The sequence below is a fragment of the Urocampus carinirostris genome, chromosome 5, assembly GCF_059441175.1.
Source record: "Urocampus carinirostris isolate Australia breed hairy pipefish chromosome 5, RoL_Ucar_1.0, whole genome shotgun sequence".
Classification (NCBI taxonomy): domain Eukaryota; kingdom Metazoa; phylum Chordata; class Actinopteri; order Syngnathiformes; family Syngnathidae; genus Urocampus; species Urocampus carinirostris.
In genome coordinates, this window is record NC_142353.1 from 29,417,638 (window position 1) to 29,438,891 (window position 21,254).

Below are 21,254 nucleotides of genomic sequence, written 5' to 3' on the forward strand. Positions count from 1 at the left end.
AGTCAAAAAGGCTTTTCAAAGTTTAACTGACTCTTGTGGTCTGCTTTTCTACCTTTTTGATTGACCTTAACCAGTAATACTCAGGTCGGTTAGCTCAGTTGGTTAGAGCGTGGTGCTAATAACGCCAAGGTCGCGGGTCCGATCCCCGTACTGACCATGATATCATTTTAGAAAGTCAAAAAGCCTTTTCCAAGTTCAACTGACTCTTGTGGTCTGCTTTTCTACCTTTTTGATTGACCTTAACCAGTAATACTCAGGTCGGTTAGCTCAGTTGGTTAGAGCGTGGTGCTAATAACGCCAAGGTCGCGGGTCCGATCCCCGTACTGACCATGAAGTCATTTTAGAAAGTCAAAAAGGCTTTTCCAAGTTCAACTGACTCTTGTGCTCTGCTTTTCTACCTTTTTGATTGACCTTAACCAGTAATACTCAGATCGGTTAGCTCAGTTGGTTAGAGCGTGGTGCTAATAACGCCAAGGTCGCGGGTCCGATCCCCGTACTGACCATGAAGTCATTTTAGAAAGTCAAAAAGGCTTTTCTAAGTTCAACTGACTCTTGTGGTCTGCTTTTCTACCTTTTTGATTGACCTTAACCAGTAATACTCAGGTCGGTTAGCTCAGTTGGTTAGAGCGTGGTGCTAATAACCCAAGGTCGCGGGTCCGATCCCCGTACTGACCATGAAATCATTTTAGAAAGTCAAAAAGGCTTTTCAAAGTTCAACTGACTCTTGTGGTCTGCTTTTCTACCTTTTTGATTGACCTTAACCAGTAATACTCAGGTCGGTTAGCTCAGTTGGTTAGAGCGTGGTGCTAATAACGCCAAGGTCGCGGGTCCGATCCCCGTACTGACCATGAAATCATTTTAGAAAGTCAAAAAGGCTTTTCAAAGTTCAACTGACTCTTCTGGTCTGCTTTTCTACCTTTTTGATTGACCTTAACCAGTAATACTCAGGTCGGTTAGCTCAGTTGGTTAGAGCGTGGTGCTAATAACGCCAAGGTCGCGGGTCCGATCCCCGTACTGACCATGAAATCATTTTAGAAAGTCAAAAAGGCTTTTCAAAGTTCAACTGACTCTTGTGGTCTGCTTTTCTACCTTTTTGATTGACCTTAACCAGTAATACTCAGGTCGGTTAGCTCAGTTGGTTAGAGCGTGGTGCTAATAACGCCAAGGTCGCGGGTCCGATCCCCGTACTGACCATGATATCATTTTAGAAAGTCAAAAAGGCTTTTCCAAGTTCAACTGACTCTTGTGGTCTGCTTTTCTACCTTTTTGATTGACCTTAACCAGTAATACTCAGGTCGGTTAGCTCAGTTGGTTAGAGCGTGGTGCTAATAACGCCAAGGTCGCGGGTCCGATCCCCGTACTGACCATGAAATCATTTTAGAAAGTCAAAAAGGCTTTTCAAAGTTCAACTGACTCTTCTGGTCTGCTTTTCTACCTTTTTGATTGACCTTAACCAGTAAAGCGCAGGTCGGTTGGCTCAGTCTGTTAGAGCGTGGTGCTAATAACGCCAAGTTCACTTCTTCGATCACTGCACTGATCACGGCAATATATTAGAAAGTCAAAAATTTGGAGAGAAAAAGTAGCTAATGTTATACAAAGTAGAAATTTCTCAACATACGGTTCATCTATTTCTTATTTTTTTAAATCAATACATTTTTAATTTTGGAGACTTAATTCGTCACACTTTCCAAATGTTTACACTAAGGCGGGACGCTCAAACTCTCATCCTTTGGGCCAGTTTTATGTCTGAAACCTTTTGGTGTCATCATTGATTTTAGATAAAATAATTATTTCATAAATGCATTGGGTCCATCAAACAAAGCATAAGGTTTTCAAAATAAACCTAGTTTTAATCATGGGAAAAAAAACTATTTAAAGAAAATATGAAGCATCTTTATTTAAACAATCCATACTTTCATCAAAGTGTATAAAAACATTTTAAGACGAGTTACTCATTTGAAGTAGTGAATAAAAGTCCAGTAATCGTTTCTCCCCCTTTGTTTTGGCGTGCTCCAAAAGTACCTGGGTGAAAATGAAAATTCATATTAGAACTTGTAAGCAGCAAATATTCTATACGTCGTCGTTTACATGAATGAGTTGCTCGTCGTTTTTGGAGTGCAGGTGCCTGAGCAGGTACCAGCTTGCTACTTGCGCCACGCTCGATTCTTGAACCGGACCGTAGACCAGCTTTTCCAACTGCCGCCTGGTTTCCCTGCGGACGGCACAAGAGGAGATACTCGGGGTTTGTACACCTTCGTCATGGCCAAATTCAAGCACTTTTCAAAGACTTTCAAGGCCAATTTTTCAATTTCACCAGGACCATTCAAAGAAATCTGATGTGGGCCATATATTTTGAAGAGCCACAAATATATCTGCTATTTACATATGCAACTTTTAATGTTGCCAGTGCATTTATCAAAACATATGATGATAAGATCTCCAGTAAATCACAAATATATTTGTGGATTTAAACAAGACGGGTGTAAATATTTTTGAAACAAATTTCTCTGGTAAAAATGATTGTAATATGTAACTTAAATTTTCAGTTGCAGGAAGTTCTTCCCATTGTAATTTATCGCTTGGGAAACACTACCTTTATGTATTGCATTGCCCATAATAAAGTCAATAATTGATGCCCAATTCTTGCACTAATACACATTTCATAGTGCCCTGTTTAGGTGCAGCATGCACCTGTCTACTTGGATGTGACGACGATGCCGTACAAACCAATGCCAGCTGCCGTTAATCACAAAATTAAGTGACTTATTCCTCCTTCTGCTGTCATTGGTTTCATGCTATCCACATTAAAATATCAAAATCAATAGATCAGGAACACTCACTTTTTCAGCGTACAAGCTTTAAAAAAAGGAGCAAGTCAAAAGGATCTAACCAACCACAAAAAAACCCTCAAATATCTACCTTATTTTTTTGGAACATTTGAGGATTCTTTGTATAATCTTTAAGTATGCTAAAATCCAACGCTAATGGAAGATTCAAGGGCAGTCTGCATTGGATAAAATATTCTCATATGTGTAATTGAATGCTGACATTATTTCTCAATGCAAACGTAAATAAATAAAATGTGTCAAATCAAAATAAAACAACATTGTGAAACGTGTCATGTCAGTTATTTTTTTCTTTGCAACATCATTAGCCTTGAAAGAAGACACACTCTATGGGAAACATGCTGTATTTGTCGGCTAAAGGGTCCCTACAAATACAAAGCACTGAATACAGTTTTCTATGTACTAATTCTGTGATCCATCGGTAAATTGCGATCAACGTGTGATTTTAACAAATAACAGACCACATTTGATGGTGATTTTAGGCAGAAATGTGAGGATTCGTAAGGTCTGCTTTTGGTTTGTGTCACATCATAATGAAAAGGCCAATATGCTGAACTGCCTCCCACAACACCTTTCCCTTTCTTTATTCATTTCAGACTTTTGTGTGCCCCGTAAAAAATCAGCATGTTTGTCATCCAAAATGTATTTCTTGTACTGAATTTATTCATGGTGGTTCTCAAAGCTTGCAGTAATGCTAAAGAGAGAAGTAAAAATATAACTATGGAGAAAAAACTTGCAATCATCTTGAAAAAGAAGGTACACAAATCTATTATTAAACCTAAGGAGGGGAAACTTCTAAGAGTATGACAAGCCCTGATAGTGGAAGTTGCTAAATCAGGCAGATTTTTAATCCGCTGTCGCTTTCTACTCTGTCTGCATCCACCCACCACTCCACTCAACCAGCTCAAACCGCATCATACCAAAGGTAAATAAAATTCAATTTTCATTTCACATGTATTTCTTTATAAAGTTATCTAATCATTTAGATGTATATGATACATAAAAAGTACTTATTTTGTACTATTTTGTTATTTTAATGTTTTAATCAGTGGTTTGAAACACATTAGCTAATTACCAGAGGCATCTATCCCCTACTATACGGCAATTTCGCATTTCAATCCCCGCCTCAGAATGGATTAAAGTCGTATCCTCAGGTCTATTGTACAGTAGAGTATGTATATACTCTAAAGGAGCAGCGGTTCAGTCCATTTAGTTAAGATAATAAAAAGAAGCTTCCTCGGAATTGGGAGGGTGTTTCATACTTGAACATACAAGCTCCTAAAAGTCCATTAGAATGCCAAGGACCCTCTTTTTATGTCATCACTCTCAGGATTTCGTGATTTCTAGAAACAAACACAATTAGACCATCGTGTTGTGGGCCCTACCTGGCACCCATCTTGTTAGCAAACTGGAGCAAGGCTTGAAAAAGGAGAGCCATGGGGGAAGAGCCCAGTTTCAAAGCTTCCGTTGTAGCTTGAAGGACCAGATCCTTCCAGTCATTGCCAGGAACACCGGCCTGAGAAAGTCAGAAACACGTGAAATCAGTCTGAACTTGAAGTGCTCCCGGTTTATTAGTCATTTTATTTTTCCAAGTAAAAATTGTAATGTGTATCCCTGTAAAGAACTGAAACACAGAGCATTGGAGCTCTCATATATTTTAAAATGCCAATCTTTTTTTAAAGTTCATACTTCCTGATAGGGATAGTCTTCTGCAAAATAAGCCTCAATCCCATTACTTACCCTTCCCCTCAATTTTACCCCTTACTCTAGTTAAACACCCTCACGGTGAGGGTAAAAAAAAGTCTGGTAGGTAGAAAGGTGAGGGGCACAAGACTTGTTTAACCAAGTCAACGGGAACACCCTAGCTTACCACGCCCCTCTGTATTATAAAGCAATCATGGGAGGGAATTAATCAACTATTTGCATAATTTTTGTTGTATTACAAAACATAAATTACTACAGAAGTCGCTACAGGATAGAGCCAAGCACACGGGAGATCCTTGCAGGGATCATCGCCATCAAAATACAGCTTAGTTCCATTAATGCAATATTGCACAACCCTTACGATACCAACGGTATCACGACAACACTGTATGTAACATCCCACATGCCGACATTTCTTGTGTAAATACCATGTAAATTATAACTATAGCCTTATCCCCCTTGTTTTATAACTTTATCTTCTCTGTTCCTTTATCTTCTTGGCTCATACCTCACTGTGAATGTGTAAAACTGGAGTGTCATGCCCAATTTCGTTGTCACAATATGTTAACCCATTTTGTAACAATGACAATAAAGGTATATTCTATTCTATTCTATTCTACTCCCCCACTCCTCAAAAATGTAAATTCCTAAAGATATCACTGAGAGACGAGGAAAAGCACAGGGGTGGTTGAAGTGAAAATGAGGAAGAATAAACAAGAGTAAAGCACAGTCATCGTCTGATGGGACACTTATTTATTTTGCAACTTTAGTCCTCCACTTTATTGTTGTGACAAGGGTGTTTTTATGAGTATATTTGGCCCAGGAAAAAAAAAACAACAACACTTTTTTAACACTATTGAACCTGGAGTGCAACACTATGTTTCTATCACTAGCGGCAGGAGCGCTGTAATGCTATTCTACCTTTCAGGCTGGTAATAAGAAACATCATTAGGATTTTCAGGGCCTCTTAGCCCAAAAAATGCATCAAAATACACATGCAAGTACGATGCTTACCTTCTACCATTTCCCTTATATTTTTAAGCGTATGTTTTGTTTTGTTTTTGAAAAAATGAGGAATGATCAATGATCTGCATGAGAATGCTTAGAATGAATATTTTCCCCCCCAAAAAATCAAGATTTGCAACTATAAAACCAAACGGCGGCCGACAATCAACCACTCGATTTCCAAAATTACAACTGTATTCCACATCACACACAAGGAAGGTAAATACATCCATAGCCTTCTTGTTTGCAGTATTTTGTGACATTTTTACCAAAAACTCTGCTCACACATTGTTGTGAAACCATTATTACATTTAAAAATCCAGTCAAAATGGACCTCAACGATCTTTGATTAAAAAACGTTCTGAAACACTTAACGCACTAATATGTACCGTATTTCCCGCACTATAAGGCGCACCAGATTATGAGGCGCACCCCCAAAATGATCCTTTGGTGATCATTTTTTTATAAATAAGGCGTACTGGGCTATTAGGCACATAGAATTAAAACAACAGTAAGGGCGAGTACCATGGTACCATATTTGTGCATTGATTGAGCATCTGAAATATATTCCCGACCACAATTGCAAAATTTGGATGCAACAGGAATCAAATTCGGATCGCGGTGGGGAGTGTGCTGGATCCTATACACTAGACTACAAGGGGTACACACGAAGCAAGATAAGGCATTACATTTATGGCATCATTACACAATTTTTAGTCCTACCAAATTGTTGATGTTATTATTTGGCCGAGTTGCAAGAATATTGTCACATGGAACGATCCATTGTACAGAAAACGTTAGGACCACTGAAATTCAGTATTGTTTTGCTGACTCGCAAAGTCATTACAGTGTACAAGAGATTCTGAACTGAATGAAGAGAAGGGCATTGTGGGAAGTAATTCCTGAAAGATATCAATAAGCGCATGGCCACAAAAATTCAACGTTTGTCATTTAAATGCTAGTTTGAGCTAAGAAAAGGTTAAAGAACATATCATACAGAGTTTTAATCACTTTCTGTTTTCTCATTCCTCCAACATTTGTATCTGGTAACTTGCGATAATAAAATGAGACCCAATTCCTTTAACTACATCATCTACAATAGAGTATATTTCTAGTGTCCTGGTGGTAAAGTGCTCTTCTCGCAGCCATCTTGATTCGATCCCAGTCGCTACCATTGTTATGCAACTGTGGTCAGCGATAAATTATTGACGGATCAATAATTAAACTAATATGATAATATACCGGTATTCCATTTTTATTACCAACACAAGTAGCGGATTATAAGGCACACATTTAATTTTTTGGTAGATATGGTACTGTACAGTGGTTAGCACATTTGCCTAACACGAGAAAGGTCCCAGGTTCGAGACCGGGTGGAAACATATGTTGGCCTAAAGAGGGATGGGCACCAACAAGCAGTACTTGCCCAAGACACACTACATCAAATGGTGTCCCTACGACACGTGCGGTTAAGGGTTCCAACCAACCGACCATAAATCTTTCGTGGAAGATATTAAAAACAACGGATATTTCTGACTATTCTTCCGATTTGAATCAAAAAGGAAGCGTCTTGTTTGGCGTTCATTTGATCCACCAGCTGTGATCCCTACCGCTTTTTGTGGTCCAGTTGTGAAAACAAATGAGCGCTCACCATAGTGGGCCTGAGAGCGAGGAGGCCGAGGCGAAGCAAGCTAGCCACTTGAGCGCCGTGGAGGCCGAGTTGGGAGGCAAGCTGCAGACTTTGCCTGAGGGCCACCACTGCCTGCACCAGCAGACCCTGACTCACGTACACGGCCGACAACCACTGAAAAATCGCATGAAAAGAAGCGATTAGAATCACAATGATGCTTTTTTTTTATATAGATGCAGTTATAATATATAGTATACAGACGCTCCCCTACTTACGACCATTCGACTTACGAAAAACGGTAGGTACGATCATTTTTTTCGCGATGTGGAAAAATATCCGGACATTGCTGTAAGTTAGATTTTTTCCGGGCACAGGACATTAATGTAGTGCTTCTTTACACTGGTTGGCGCAGTGAGAGCTCACCCAGCATAAACCCCGAAGAAATAATCCGTCTTCCTCTTCCTAGTTCATGTGAAAACATTTTATACTGTATTTCCAGCGCGCTAAGAACTTTTACATTTTTGTTGTTTAATATCTCGTGCATTCAATATGGTTGGTATTAAGTGTAAAGAACAGGCAAGCTGTTTGTTTTGAAAGTGGAATAAGAAAGCTTGATGCGGTTGAGAAAATGGTTGGATCGCTTTTTTCGGCCACTTTTTACCACAGAGGAGGACCGCTTAAAGCGCATCTTCTAAAAGTAAGTTAAACTTAACTTTATTTATCTTTATAGAGCATATTATTTTATGAAATGTTCATTATTTTGGTACTAAACAATACAGGTTATGTATACAAGCCTTAAACATACTTATATTAACCTTAAACATACACAATATAGCACTGAAGCAACTTACCAACAAATACAACTTACGAACGATCGTCCGTAACATATCCCGTTCGTAAGTAGGGCAGTGTCTGTATATATGTGTGTGTATTTTAGAAATTGACTGTAGTTTTCGAATAACATAGAAGTTCAAACATTAAATATTCAGGGTGTTCCAAATTGTTGGACCCCATTTCGTAAGCCAATAACTCATTGGAATGACCTCAAATTTCCACAGCTTCTGTAGAAACATTTTGGAGTAAAGTTTGCAGGGTTCGTACACCTTTTTCATCGCAAAGTCAGGCACTCATTAAGGACTTTCTAAGTCAATTTTACAATTTCTTCAGTACCATTAGATGCAGAAATCCGGTGTGAATTGTGTATTCTGCAGAATCACAATTACAGTACATCTGTGACTTACGTATGCTGCCTCAGGAACAGGACAACTTTTTGGGGTTGTTCGAATAATGAATTCATTACTCAAGCGCTTTTGGGCCATGCAGCTGCACAACGAACAAAACACACCAGCAAGTGGACCTCAGGATTGCTCGAAAAACCCAGAATAAAGTAAAGTCCCAATTTTGATCCGATTGAGATGTTGTTGTGTGCTCTTAAACAGGCAGCTCATGCTAGACAACCACCCAACATGGCAGATTTGAAACAATTTTTCAAAGAAGAGTGGGTCAAAATTCCTCCACAGAATGCTAACGGACTCATGAACAATTGTTGTAAACGTTTGAAATGTGACATCGCTGCCAAAGAGGGGCTCAACTCACTAGTAGGTTCAGGGCGCAATCACTTTTTTTTACATAGGGCTGGATAGGGTTTTTTTTTCTTCGTGCCTTTCTAAATGGAATCAACAGCTCGAAACCGAATTTTGTATTTTCTTGGGTTGTCTCTGTTTGATATTAAAATTGGTTCGATAATCCAAGACCTCTGTGTATTTACAATTCGAATGGTTTTGCTTGGGGTACCTGGGGCTTGAAACACAATTACTGATTAGAATAGATTTCTATCCCCTACCACACACCAATTTCACCTTGCGTTCCCCACCTCTGAATGTATTAGTGTCGTATCACAGAGGTCTACTGTACACGTCAAAGTCCCATTTTCCTGCAACTGTTTCAGCCATGCTATTACTGTAAATCTTAACATGGCAGTATTTATTCATCCTTACGTGCCAGGCCGCAATATTGTTTGGGTTGGACATCACGGCGCTGCTGAGCTGCTCCAGGACAGGTTCCGAAAGCAAAGTATCGCCGCTGGCTTGAAGGAGCCGTTGACATTGTACTTGTCTCAGAGACAACATCATGGCGGGATGCTCTGGGTTCATTTTCAGGACCTGAAAGAAAAATAGAGCGAAGAAAACCATTATATTGTGATATTATTCAGATTCAGATTCAGATTCAGATCTACTTTATTGTCATTCTAGTACACGTGTATACAGAACGAAATGTCGATACATCTGACCCGCACAGTTTCCTCGAATGTACAGATATAAGTAAAAGTTGTATTGTATTATGGCTACGTATAGTATTTTACCATAGTGCCGATAGTGCAAGAGGAGTAGCTAACCAGATGTGCAAAATGGGCATTCAGGTTAACAAGTCTGGTAAACAGTAACATTAACACTGTAACAGTAACGCTGTAAGTACAATAGTGCAGAGAGCAAATGTGCAAGGAGTGGCAAGCTATAAAGAACTGCCAGTAGTGCAAAAAGTCAGATTAGCAGCCGTTAAGATTTAGGTTAACTATATGTTAGATTGACCATTTAACAGTCTAATGGCCAGGGGGACTAGACTACTGCGGAACCTGGTGGTCCTGCACCGCACACTGCAGTACCTCTTCCCAGAGGCTAGCAGAGTGAACAGTCCATGATGGGGGTGAGAGGGGTCCCCGATAATGTTTTTAGCATGGGATAGGCAGCGCTTCTGGCCAATGTCCTGAATGGAGGGAAGTGTAGTCCCGATTATTTTCTCTGCTGTCCTCGTTACCCTCCTCACACTACCCCAGTCGGTAGCGCTGCAGCCTCCACACCACACAGAGATACAGCTGGTCAGGATACTTTCTATGGTGCCCCTGTAGAATGTGATGAGGGAGGGTGGGGGCAGGTGGGCTCTCCTCATCCTCCGCAGGAAGTACAGGCGCTGCTGTGCCCTCTTAACCAGTGATGCAGTGTTCACGGACCAGGTGAGTTTGTTTGTAATGTGCACCCCTAGGAACTTGATACTGCTGACAACCTCCACAGCCTTGTTGTTGATGCAAAGTGGGGCATGGTTGGGCTGGTTTTTCCTAAAGTCAACAATGATCTCTTTAGTTTTGTCAACATTCAGGACCAGGCTGTTGTCCCTGCACCAGGCCACCAACTGCTCCACCTCCTCTCTGTAGGCCAGGTCGTTGTCGTCCCTGATGAGGCCCACCACTGTTGTGTCGTCAGCATACTTCACAATGTGGTTTGTGGCGGACCTAGGGACGCAGTCGTGTGTCATCAAGGTGAACAGCAAGGGGCTCAGGACACAGCCTTGGGGGGAGCCCGTGCTGAGGTAGATGACATCTGAGATGTTCTGACCTATCCGCACTGATTGGGGTCTGTCACTGAGGAAGTCCAGCAGCCAGTTCCGCAGGGGGGTGTTGAAACCCAGGAGTCTCATTTTGTCTACCAGATGTTGTGGGATGATGGTGTTGAATGCTGAACTGAAGTCCTGGAACAGCATCCGCACATGGGTGTTCTTCTCCTCTAGGTGTGTCAGGCTCAGGTGAAGCGCAGAGGAGATGGCATCCCTGGTGGAGCGGTTTGTCCGGTAGGCAAACTGAAAGGGGTCGAATGAGGAGGGGAGACTGGAGGTGATGTGCTCTTTAACCAGTCTCTCAAAGCACTTCATTATGATAGGAGTCAGTGCAACGGGCCGGTAATCATTGAATGATAAGATCTGGGGTTTCTTTGGCACAGGGATGATGTTGGCAATTTTGAAGCATGATGGTACTTTGGCTTGGTCTAGCGAGGTGTTGAAAATGTCTGTTAGTACACAAGCCAGCTGATTGAATCATTAGAATTAGCACATATCCTAATTAGTACACATGCTAATCAAAATATGAAATGAAATGAAATGAAATGAAATGAAATGAAATGATCTGCATTTCTATAGCGCTTTTCAAGTCAATGACTTCCCAAAGCGCTTTACAATGTGCTTCACATTTCCCAATAGCGGCCGTGCAGCCATGTAAGGCGCTAACCTGCTTATTGGGGGTCTTAGGGGTTCAGTGTCTTACCCAAGGACACTTCGGCATGTAACACAGACAAGCCGGGATTCGAACTGGGATCCCTTGATCCCAAGACGAGCGCTCTACCTCCTGAGCTACTGCCGCCCCTAAAATAAAGAAACACTAAATTATTTTGGGGCAGCACGGCAGCGCAGTGGTTAGCGCGTGAGCGGCACAGTTCTGAGGTCATGGGATCAAACCTCCCTGAGTGAAGTTTGCATGTTCTCCCCTTGCTTGCGTGGGTTTCCCCCGGGCACCCCGGTTTCCACCCACATTCCAAAAACATGCATGACAGGTTGATTGGCCGGTACAAATTGTCCCTAGGTGTTAATGAGCGAGCGAGTTGTCTGTCTCTATGTGCCCTGTGACTGGCTGGCAACCGGTTCAGGGTGTCCCCTGCCCACTGGCCGAAGATGGCTGTGATGGGCTCCAGCACCCCCGCGACCCTACTGAGGATAAGCGGTGCAGATACTGGATGGGTGGATTATTTTGATTGTATTGAACTTATTCACTGCGTTTGAGGGCTATAGACATCATTCCCTGCCGTGGATGGATATAACTGTCCATGGTGTTGAATGATAATTGGAATTAATTGGAATTTAAAATAAAACGTACTCAAAATAAACGTTTTTTTTTTAAATCACAGTTGTTATGCATCTTAATTGAAATGAAATGAAATTTGTTTAACAATTCCAAATTTAAAACGGTGTAATCTGCCTCCTCTTTATAGAATAAGTGCCCGAACTCTCCAACTCTAGTTTGTAAAAAGTTAAAGAATCATTGTAAAAGCCCCTGTGTAGAATATTTACTCACTAGATGGCACTGTTGTCTAATGCAAACGAAAATCAGTGCCACAACAAGAAGCAACACGGCAGACAAACATGGTGGTAATCTTAGGTATGGGATCCACGATGTAAAAGAAATACAAATTTCTGGACCTAAAATGACATTGGTATGACCGTTCATGTATTTTTGACTAGTACTCAAATCAATTTTTTTAACCAATGAATGAAGGTTATTTTTGTACCACTTGGAGGCACTCAAGATTACACACTGTCCCTAACTACTGAGATATCCGTATGCAGGGTGGAGCTAGGAGATGTTACCTGAATTGAGTTCAAACTAGACTTTTTTTCAATGAAACATGTAATTTATAAACAAGTCTAAAAAAAAAAAAAGGATTACCTGTGAGCAGAGTGCTTCCGCCTGGTCAAGTTGTCCACTGAGCATAAGGCCACTCACCGCCTGCTGCAGTATCCATTCTTCAAGAGATTGTGCCAGGGGGCGCTCTATCTCCTCCACGCTTTGTACTGAGATAGAAAATATGATTTTCTGCCGAGGTGACGAAGGCCTAACGCAAGCGTGGCTTAGTTTTACAACACGCAAGGGTTCAAATCCATTTTTATCCCCCAGGATAATAAAGCGTCACAATGAAAACAAAAAGATACCTTTCTCGGAAATCAAAGACACGAAGCCTTGCTCCAGTCCTCGTCTTTTTGCGGCTGAGCCGGAAAGATAACAGGAAGTGTTTTCTGTGTGACAGGCGGCCATTAATCCAGCCCAGGCTGCTGGATCGTCTGCAAGATTAAGCTGCAATGTTAAAAACACCGGGAGCATATCCAAAAAGGGTGACCTCGATTTTTAACTGTAAACTGCTTTCTCTGAGCTTCACATATGGTATTCCTAAAAGAACTGTACGGAATTTGGAACCTTTTTACTCGCTGCCACCATCTCCTGGCTAAAGTTATCATTGCTGCCTCCGTCTGCTGTCATTATGCGCATGCTAGTATGTGCATTTCTTAGATGTGCTCAAGTAAACTCATCTTTTTTTAATCTTCCTAGTGGTTTGGGTTGGTATTTGGACTATTTGAAACTTACTTTCACCATTTTCATGCTACACTAACAATTACAAAGAAAAAATGCGCAGTGACGAACCTGACGTCAGTCTCCAGCACTCTCCCCAGCCCCCTTCCGCAAACCTAACAGCTTTGCTAAAAGTAAGATAAATGCAGATAGGTTCAGTGGAAGATTAAGCATAGAACTCATTTGGGCAAGGTTTACACATACTTAACCCTTTAATTACCTAGAGATGCTGGCGCTCCCATTTCAAAGCGCTATTTAAATTCCTACAACTCCGCGACCATTGGGTGAAAAGAGACAATTCAAACAGTTCCTGAAAGAAGACAGGGCAGGCTTTGGATAAAATCCTTGATGTCAATGAAATTATATTGAAGCAGTTCTCCACAGCAACCACAAGGTGGCATCTACTTTCGACTATGGATTATCTCTGCTATCAATGGCATCCACGTGTGCCAACCGTCCAATCAAAGGCAAGGAATGACCCAGACAGAGCCAGAGCAAAGCAGAAACTGAGTGTTAGCCATTATAAGTTGATAGGTAAAAAACAGCTGATAAAAACAATTGAGTAAGAACATGTCTAAAAACCTCTGAGAATGAAAAACGCTTCAAAAGGGTTGATAGAGGGGGAGAGCGAAGGGTTGGATGGAGGCACATGTTTGTCTGGAGAAGATCAATCTCTACCAGAGTAAGTAATGCAAATTTTTAAAGCATTTTTATTATCTGTAATCAATAAAAACATTTGATTCCTTGAACATTAATTTATCAGTTTTGACTGTAAAAGGGGCAGTGAATTGGTGGATCTTGTATGCGTTATTTTCCTATTCTACATTTATGGATTTTATCCACTGATTTTTTTTTGTACTTTTTTCTACATTATTATTGATATTATTTCAATGTACCTACCTTTCCATTTACTTTCCTTCAATACTAATGTTTTAGGATGGATACTGATTAGAATGTTTTGCTTTCATTTTAAACTGTTATTACATTGTCTTAAGACATATTTAATGTAGATATTTTGCTAGCTATTGAAGGTTTGAGTTCTTCTGAAAAAAAAGGTCAAAGGTAATGACTCATAACATGATTTCTGACTCTTTCATTGACAAAAAAAACAAACAAACTCCAGGCGGCCAGTATGATGGTTCGTCAATAAAGGGTTAATAGAAAAAATATCTGACTTCAATTATTTAAGGACACGTATATATATATTATAGAACAATATTAGGGATGGGCAGCACGGCGGCGCAGTGGTTAGCGCGTGTGCGCCACAGTTCTAAGGTCTTGGGAACCTCCTGTGTGGGTTCAAATCCAGCTACTGGACTTACTGTGCGGAGTTTGTATGTTCTCCACGTGCTTGCATGGGTTTCCTCTGGGCACTCCGGTTTCCTCCCACATTCCAAAGACATGCATTTTAGGTGGATTGGCCGGTCCAAATTGTCCCTAGGTGTGAATGAGCGAGCAATTTGTCTGTCCCTGTGTGCCCTGCGATTGGCTGGCAACCAGTTCAGGGTGTCCCCTGCCCACTGCCCGATGATTTCTGGGATGGGCTCCAGCACCCCCACGACCCTACTGAGGATAAGCGGTGCAGCTAATGAGATATTAGGGATGCACACTAATTATAACGATCGTCCCGATAACGGCAAAATATGAAGTCACATTTATTGATTTATTTTTCTTACCCAAGGCATGTGTAATATTAATTAGTAGAGCACATGTACAATGTTTATGTCGCTTTTATGACGCTCATAACAATATTAATATCAAAGTAAGTATTGATTGATTGACGTCAAGCTGTATTATCTCTTACAGGACTAACTGGAAAATGTTTACAAAGTTGTATAATGCTATTTTAGTGGCAAACAAAAACAAAGATACCAAAAAAAAAATTACTGGATATTGCATGCTTGAATAAAAAGTTACCCGTCTTCAGAGGCAAGGTTTTGATGGTTATTGGAATCGGTACGAAAAAACGCTTATGGCGCAACCTACCAGGACAGAGGAGCACGGCTCTCTGCATAGTCTTCAGAGCATTCTTGTAAGCGTCCTCTCCAGAATGTCTACCACAGGCCAACTGGTTGATTCCACTGTACAGCAGCGCTCTCTATAAAGTAAAGTTTCTTGATTTAGCAAACTGGAAAAAAGATTCAATGCTGGAATATATATATATATATATATATATATATATACTGGACTGTCTCAGAAAATTAGAATATTGTGATAAAGTTCTTTATTTTCTGTAATGCAATTAAAAAAACAAAAATGTCATACATTCTGGATTCATTACACATCAACTGAACTATTTCAAGCCTTTTATTATTGTAATATTGCTGAATTTGGCTTACAGCTTAAGAAAACTCAAAAATCCTATCTCAAAATATTAGAATATCATGAAAAAGTATACAAATAGGCTATTCAACTAATCACCTGAATCATCTAATTAACTCGAAACACCTTGCGAGGGTTTCCTGAGCCTTAAAAACACTCAGCTTGGTTCAGTAAACTAAATCACTGCTGATCTGACTGCTGTCCAGAGGACCATCATTGATACCCTCCATCAGGAGGGTAAGACACAAAAAGAAATTTCTCAAAGAGCAGGCTGTTCACAGAGTGCAGTTTCAAAGCATATCCACAAAAAGTCTGTCGGAAGGGAAAAATGTGGCCGGAAACGCTGCACAACCAAGAGAGATGACCGCAGCCTTAACAAAATTGTGAAGAAGAGCCGCTTCCAGAATTTGGGGGAGCTTCAAAGACAGTGGGCTGAAGCTGGAGTCCAGGTATCAAAAGCCACAGTTCACAGACGTGTCCGGGAAATGGGCTACAATAGCCGTATTCCCATGGTCAAGCCACTTCTGAACTCAAGACAACGGAAGAAGCGTCTGACTTGGGCTATGGAGAAGAAGCACTGGACAGTTGCAGAGTGGTCCAAAGTCCTCTTTTCAGACGAAAGCAAGTTTTGCATTTCATTTGGAAGTCAAGGCGCCAGAGTCTGGAGAAAGGCTGGAGAGGAGCAAAATCCAAGTTGCTTGAAATCCAGTGTGAAGTTCCCACAGTCAGTAATGGTTTGGGGAGCCATGTCAGCTGCTGGTGTTGGTCCACTGTGTTTCATCAAGTCCAGAGTAAATGCAACTGTGTACCAAGAGATTTTAGAGCACTACATGCTTCCATCTGCTGAAAAGCTCTATGGAGATGAGTATTTCATTTTCCAGCATGATCTGGCACCTGCCCACAGTGCCAAAACCACCAGTAACTGGTGCACTGACCATGGCATCACTGTCCTTGATTGGCCTGCTAATTCCCCTGACCTGAACCCCATCGAGAATTTGTGGGGTATAGTTAAGAAGAAGATGAAAGACACCAGACCTACAAATGCAAATGAGCTGAAGGCCGCTATCGAAGCATCCTGGGCATCAATAACACCTCAGCAATGCCACAGGCTGATTGCCTCCATGCCACGCCGGATTGATGCAGTAATCCGTGCAAAAGGATTCCCAACCAAGTACTGAGTGCATCAATGGACATTTTCAAATGTTTGATTTAGTTTTGCTGTTATAAAATTATTTTTTTACTTGGTCTGAGGAAGTATTCTAATACTTTGAGATAGGATTTTTGAGTTTTTTTCAGCTGTAAGCCAAAATCAGCAATATTCAAATAATAAAAGGCTTGAAATAGTTCAGTTGATGTGTAATGAATCCAGAATGTATGACATTTTTGTTTTTTTAATTGCATTACAGAAAATAAAGAACTTTATCACAATATTCTAATTTTCTGAGACAGTCCAGTATATATATATATATATATGGCGGTGCTTCAAAATGACATCAGTAGGTCAATCTGAGATGCGTTTTTTTGTTGATTTTTCTACTTAGTTTGGATATAATACATTTTGAAATTATTTATTTAAATGCAATAGGATTGTGGTGTAGAGTATTATCCTTGTAGCTCAACACAATCTGCACTTGCACTGAAAAAAGAAAAGAAAAATCCCATTCAAACATTTCAAGGTAAAATGAGTGCAAACACTTTTTTTAAATGATCGTAAATCAGACCATGAGGGTGTGAAAAAAGTATTTTTTTGTTTTATTTTGGCAAAAATATTTAACCTACGCAAGTAAAGAGAAGTATGCAAACTTAGCAGTAATGTTGTGACTCCCTCTGTTCAAACTTTAAACCAGGAGTTACAAACGTGGTGCTCGTGGGCCCCCTAAAAAAACCTGAGTAGCTTGCGCACCGGTTCTCAAAATAACTCACCGGTGATGGGTCATTGTGATTTTCTAGGAAATTTGATTCGTTACTGGCGTGAGAAATCAGCCATAGTCACTGCCCCTCAATACATGATCAATGATTCAAATTATTTTTAAAATGAGGATTATTTAGTCCCCTTACACGAGGCAGATTTTTTATTAGTTGACTCGGGCCATTTCAACTCTAATTCTAATAATAACAAATGGTAATAACTTAGTAACTACATAGTAATAACATTATTTGTAATTTTAAAAAGGCATATCAAACTGGTATCCCTTCAGTACCTGCTATAGTACATTTATTTTTATTTTCATGAGCCATATGGAACCCGCAGGGACAAGCACCTTTGCATATTGATACCTATAATCCATATATAAATCACTCAGTGTCATGCAAAACAGATGTGTAATGATTGACTGAGTCTATCTAAGCCCTACTTCTAATATTTACAACCTGGTAATAACCTAATAATAACATAGTAACAACATAATAAAAGCAGGAGGAATTATTTTAGAAATTCATATCAACTTGAAATTCTTGTGTTGATTAGTAACCAAAAATAGCTCTCAGATTGAAAACATTGGTGATCCCCTGCTTCAAACTTTGTCAAATATCAATTTCAGTTAGTTATGTAACTTTTGCCCCTTGCATGAAATTGGACAACAATGACCGAACAAAAGAACAAAAAAAGAACAAAATATAATAGCACACTGTAAATATAAAAAAGCCAATACCTTTCCTTGGGTCATACTGGAGAGACAGGCAACATGCCCAGCTATCGCTCCCCCCTAGAATATACAACATTCATTCCATTACTTTTAATTAAGGTTGTGCAGAGTGTGTTTTATTACTTGCACGTGTCTTACATTTGCTTTTCTTGGGCAGTATGTGGGTACTAACTTGGACAATAACAACCATAAAGATGAGTTACCCGGATAACTAAAAGAGGTAATAGAAAATCATGATTATAGACTATAAATTTGTTTTTATATTACAAATCCATGATTGTTCCAGTTCACCTGTGCACGGCTCTCGAGGCTTCCCTTTGCACGGCGCTATAGTTGCCCTGCAGCGCCAGTAATGTGCAGGTGAGAAGACAGCGCTGCTCGATAACGGCTCCGCAGGACGATCCTTGTTTGAGCAGCTCGGTACGAGCGGCAGCGGCTAACGTGGTGTCGTTGTGGACCAATCCAAGGGCGCATAAACACAGGAGGGACTCTGGGACAGGTTCCTTCAACATGGAGCTGCGGAGGAAACCATGTCATTAAAAATGCAGGGGATTTTCTTTAATGACATATTTCTGCCCAAAATGAGCAAAAATGCTCCTTCTGTTTCGGCTAAAAGCAAAAACATAACTGAAAAAAGGTATCCATTGTGTTGACGTCAAGTTTTTAGTGAGGTGAGCGATGTGAGGCTGGCTTTCACTCGGACATGAGTTTGTGCACCACGCGATTTATTGGTTTTCATTTTGCACACAGGAATAAGGGAAATGGTGGTGAAAATTTGAGTCCTGCCAAGCTTTGAGCAACAAGATATTTTCTCAAAGATTTGTGTGTCCCTTTGCTCCCGTCTTTGGTAGACACTAGCTAGATTTGGGTAAATTTACAATAATTTTAAATGCTAACATGAAAGATTACAATTGAGCAGTTTTAGTTCGTAAACATATTTTGTGTGTGACATTCGATCCCCGATGTCGATTGGCTGGGGAGAGTTTAATTGACTTTTATCATTATTACCATTGGAGTATATACAAGAGAGACTGGTTTGTTGCACTGCCCTGAATACTGCACCATCATCATCAATTCCCCTCTGCTTCAGTTTTCTTGTCACTATTCAGTCTTCTCTCCATTAAAAGTTGAAATATCTAAAAAAAAAAACAATTGTACTTAAAAAGGGGAGAGAGTTTTGTGCAGTGGCTACTTACTATATTTCATTATATCTGTAGTAAAATTAGAATGAACTTGCTTGTGCTATTTGAATTTTAGAGCACTTAACAGTTTTACTTTTTCTATATCCCTTGAAATAATTAAAATTACCATCTATTAATACACCTGTCGGTTATTTATGATTTTCTACTGCACAGTGATCCTTTACTAGAAGGGAGTATACTTTTCAAAGTTTTACCACTTTACAGATTTGCATCGTGCATTGTGTTCTGCATTCTGATTGGCTAAACAGCCCTGTAGTTACGCGTCATATATATATAAATATATGTTTACATTATTTAGTACTTGTAGTTGTCAAATGACTGCTTGGTCCAGTAAAGAGGTTTTCCTGTTTGATTTCAATGTATTGTGGAGAATTTAAAAGTATTTAAAAGCTGGACGGAATTTGGAATTTTTGAAATCTGGACGGGCAGCACGGTGCTGCAGTGGTTAGCGCGTGTGCGGCACAGTTCTGAGGTCGTGGGATCAAACCTCCTGTGACTGAGCGAGCGAATTGTCTGTTCCTGTGGGCCCTGCGACTGGCTGGCAACCAGTTCAGGGTGTCCCCTGCCCACTGCCCGAAGATAGCTGGGATGGGCTACAGCACCCCGCGACCCTACTGAGGATAAGCGTTGCAGATAATGGATGGATGGATGGATGGATGGAGGGATGGATGGATAAAAGCTGGACGGAATTTGGAACTTTTTGGATCGCGGCTACCTTCTTCTGGCGTGTGTCATCATTGCAGCCTTTGTCAGTTAGTTCATGATGCGTGTGCAAGTATGTTCATTTCTTGGACGAGCTCAAATAAACTTTTCAGGCATCTTACTTTCATCATTTTAATGCTGCACAACTGCCCCAAAATCTAAAAATTACAAAAAAATAACACAGGGACGAGCGTGACGTCACTATCTAGCACTACCCCCAACCCCATTGACCTTGCTTAATGTATTCCGCCCTGAATGGCTTTGCTTAAAAGATAATCAGACCCAAGAGCCAAGAAGAGATCCGCGTTCTCCATTTGGGGTGTTGTGGAATGCTTTTCCCCCTGAGATTCGATCTGCAACCTTAGTGAAATGTTTCAATCTAGGCTTAAAACACACTTCTATTCTACAGCATATGAATAACCAATATTTCATGTTGACAATAGCTGTGTATTATTTGTTATTGCAACATCCATTGCAGCCTGGTCCTCTTTGGAAGGGGGATGACCTCATGCGCGGTCCCTTCTCAAGGTTTCTTCATTTTCCTCACTTTGAGGTTTTTGAGTTTTTCCCTGCCCTCATGTACGTTTTAGATCAGGGGATGGTGTAGTTTGCAGTTTGCAATAATCTGTGGTCTGTGCAGCCCTTTGAGACTCTTTGTGATTAAGGGCTATACAAATAAACTTGACTTGACTTGGCCAGTGGAAAATAAAGCATAAGGGCTCTTTGAAGTCATATGGACATTGTTAACACATGCTCAATAGTGACAATAATTAACTTTCAACTTTTTTAAGGACACCTCAAATGAGGCAACCCATCCCAAATGGTATTATAATTGTAAAAAATAAAATAAAGTAAAGGTTTCTACTTCACAGATTTTGTCACATGTTAATTTTTAACCTAATTCCTGAAACATCCATCCATCCATCCATTGTCTTCCGCTTATCCGAGGTCGGGTCGCGGGGGCAGCAGCGTTAAAAGGGAAGCCCAGACGTCCCTATCCCCAGCCACCTCCTCCAGCTCATCCGACGGGACCCCGAGGCGTTCCCAAGCCAGCCGAGAGACATAGTCTCTCCAACGTGGCCTCTTGCCGGTGGGACATGCCCGGAACACCTCCCGAGGGAGGCGTCCAGGAGGCATCCTTATTAGATGCCCGAGCCACCTCAACTGGCTCCTCTCAACGCGGAGGAGCAGTGGCTCTACACCGAGTCCCTCCCGGATGACTGAGCTTCTCACCTTATCTCTAAGGGAGAACCC

The 21,254-nt window shown here is 40.7% G+C and overlaps 1 protein-coding gene and 8 non-coding genes across 11 annotated transcripts in view; 8 read left to right on the forward strand and 1 right to left on the reverse strand.

Moving 5' to 3' along the window:
- The first annotated feature begins 83 nt into the window (after positions 1-83).
- On the forward strand, positions 84-157 carry trnai-aau (transfer RNA isoleucine (anticodon AAU)). The gene has a single exon. It is a non-coding gene; the product is annotated as a tRNA-Ile (tRNA).
- A 99-nt stretch (positions 158-256) lies between these two features.
- On the forward strand, positions 257-330 carry trnai-aau (transfer RNA isoleucine (anticodon AAU)). The gene has a single exon. It is a non-coding gene; the product is annotated as a tRNA-Ile (tRNA).
- A 99-nt stretch (positions 331-429) lies between these two features.
- On the forward strand, positions 430-503 carry trnai-aau (transfer RNA isoleucine (anticodon AAU)). Its single transcript has one exon. It is a non-coding gene; the product is annotated as a tRNA-Ile (tRNA).
- Positions 504-602: 99 nt separating this feature from the next.
- trnai-aau (transfer RNA isoleucine (anticodon AAU)) lies at positions 603-675 on the forward strand. The gene has a single exon. It is a non-coding gene; the product is annotated as a tRNA-Ile (tRNA).
- A 99-nt stretch (positions 676-774) lies between these two features.
- On the forward strand, positions 775-848 carry trnai-aau (transfer RNA isoleucine (anticodon AAU)). The gene has a single exon. It is a non-coding gene; the product is annotated as a tRNA-Ile (tRNA).
- Positions 849-947: 99 nt separating this feature from the next.
- On the forward strand, positions 948-1,021 carry trnai-aau (transfer RNA isoleucine (anticodon AAU)). Its single transcript has one exon. It is a non-coding gene; the product is annotated as a tRNA-Ile (tRNA).
- A 99-nt stretch (positions 1,022-1,120) lies between these two features.
- Positions 1,121-1,194, forward strand: trnai-aau (transfer RNA isoleucine (anticodon AAU)). The gene has a single exon. It is a non-coding gene; the product is annotated as a tRNA-Ile (tRNA).
- Positions 1,195-1,293: 99 nt separating this feature from the next.
- trnai-aau (transfer RNA isoleucine (anticodon AAU)) lies at positions 1,294-1,367 on the forward strand. The gene has a single exon. It is a non-coding gene; the product is annotated as a tRNA-Ile (tRNA).
- A 510-nt stretch (positions 1,368-1,877) lies between these two features.
- Positions 1,878-21,254, reverse strand: part of skic3 (SKI3 subunit of superkiller complex) — a 42,423-nt gene continuing 23,046 nt past the window's right edge. For all 3 annotated transcript variants that reach the window (XM_088336403.1, XM_088336401.1, XM_088336402.1), the window contains 11 exons: positions 18,388-18,612; positions 18,235-18,307; positions 18,103-18,156; positions 15,116-15,227; positions 12,715-12,843; positions 12,452-12,576; positions 9,183-9,347; positions 7,207-7,359; positions 4,232-4,362; positions 2,089-2,212; positions 1,878-2,022 (listed from right to left, as the gene is read on the reverse strand). In XM_088336403.1, the coding sequence (XP_088192529.1) occupies positions 1,939-2,022; positions 2,089-2,212; positions 4,232-4,362; positions 7,207-7,359; positions 9,183-9,347; positions 12,452-12,576; positions 12,715-12,843; positions 15,116-15,227; positions 18,103-18,156; positions 18,235-18,307; positions 18,388-18,612 (1,375 nt within the window). In that variant the 3' untranslated portion in view covers positions 1,878-1,938. The remainder of the gene's footprint in view (positions 2,023-2,088; positions 2,213-4,231; positions 4,363-7,206; positions 7,360-9,182; positions 9,348-12,451; positions 12,577-12,714; positions 12,844-15,115; positions 15,228-18,102; positions 18,157-18,234; positions 18,308-18,387; positions 18,613-21,254) is intronic.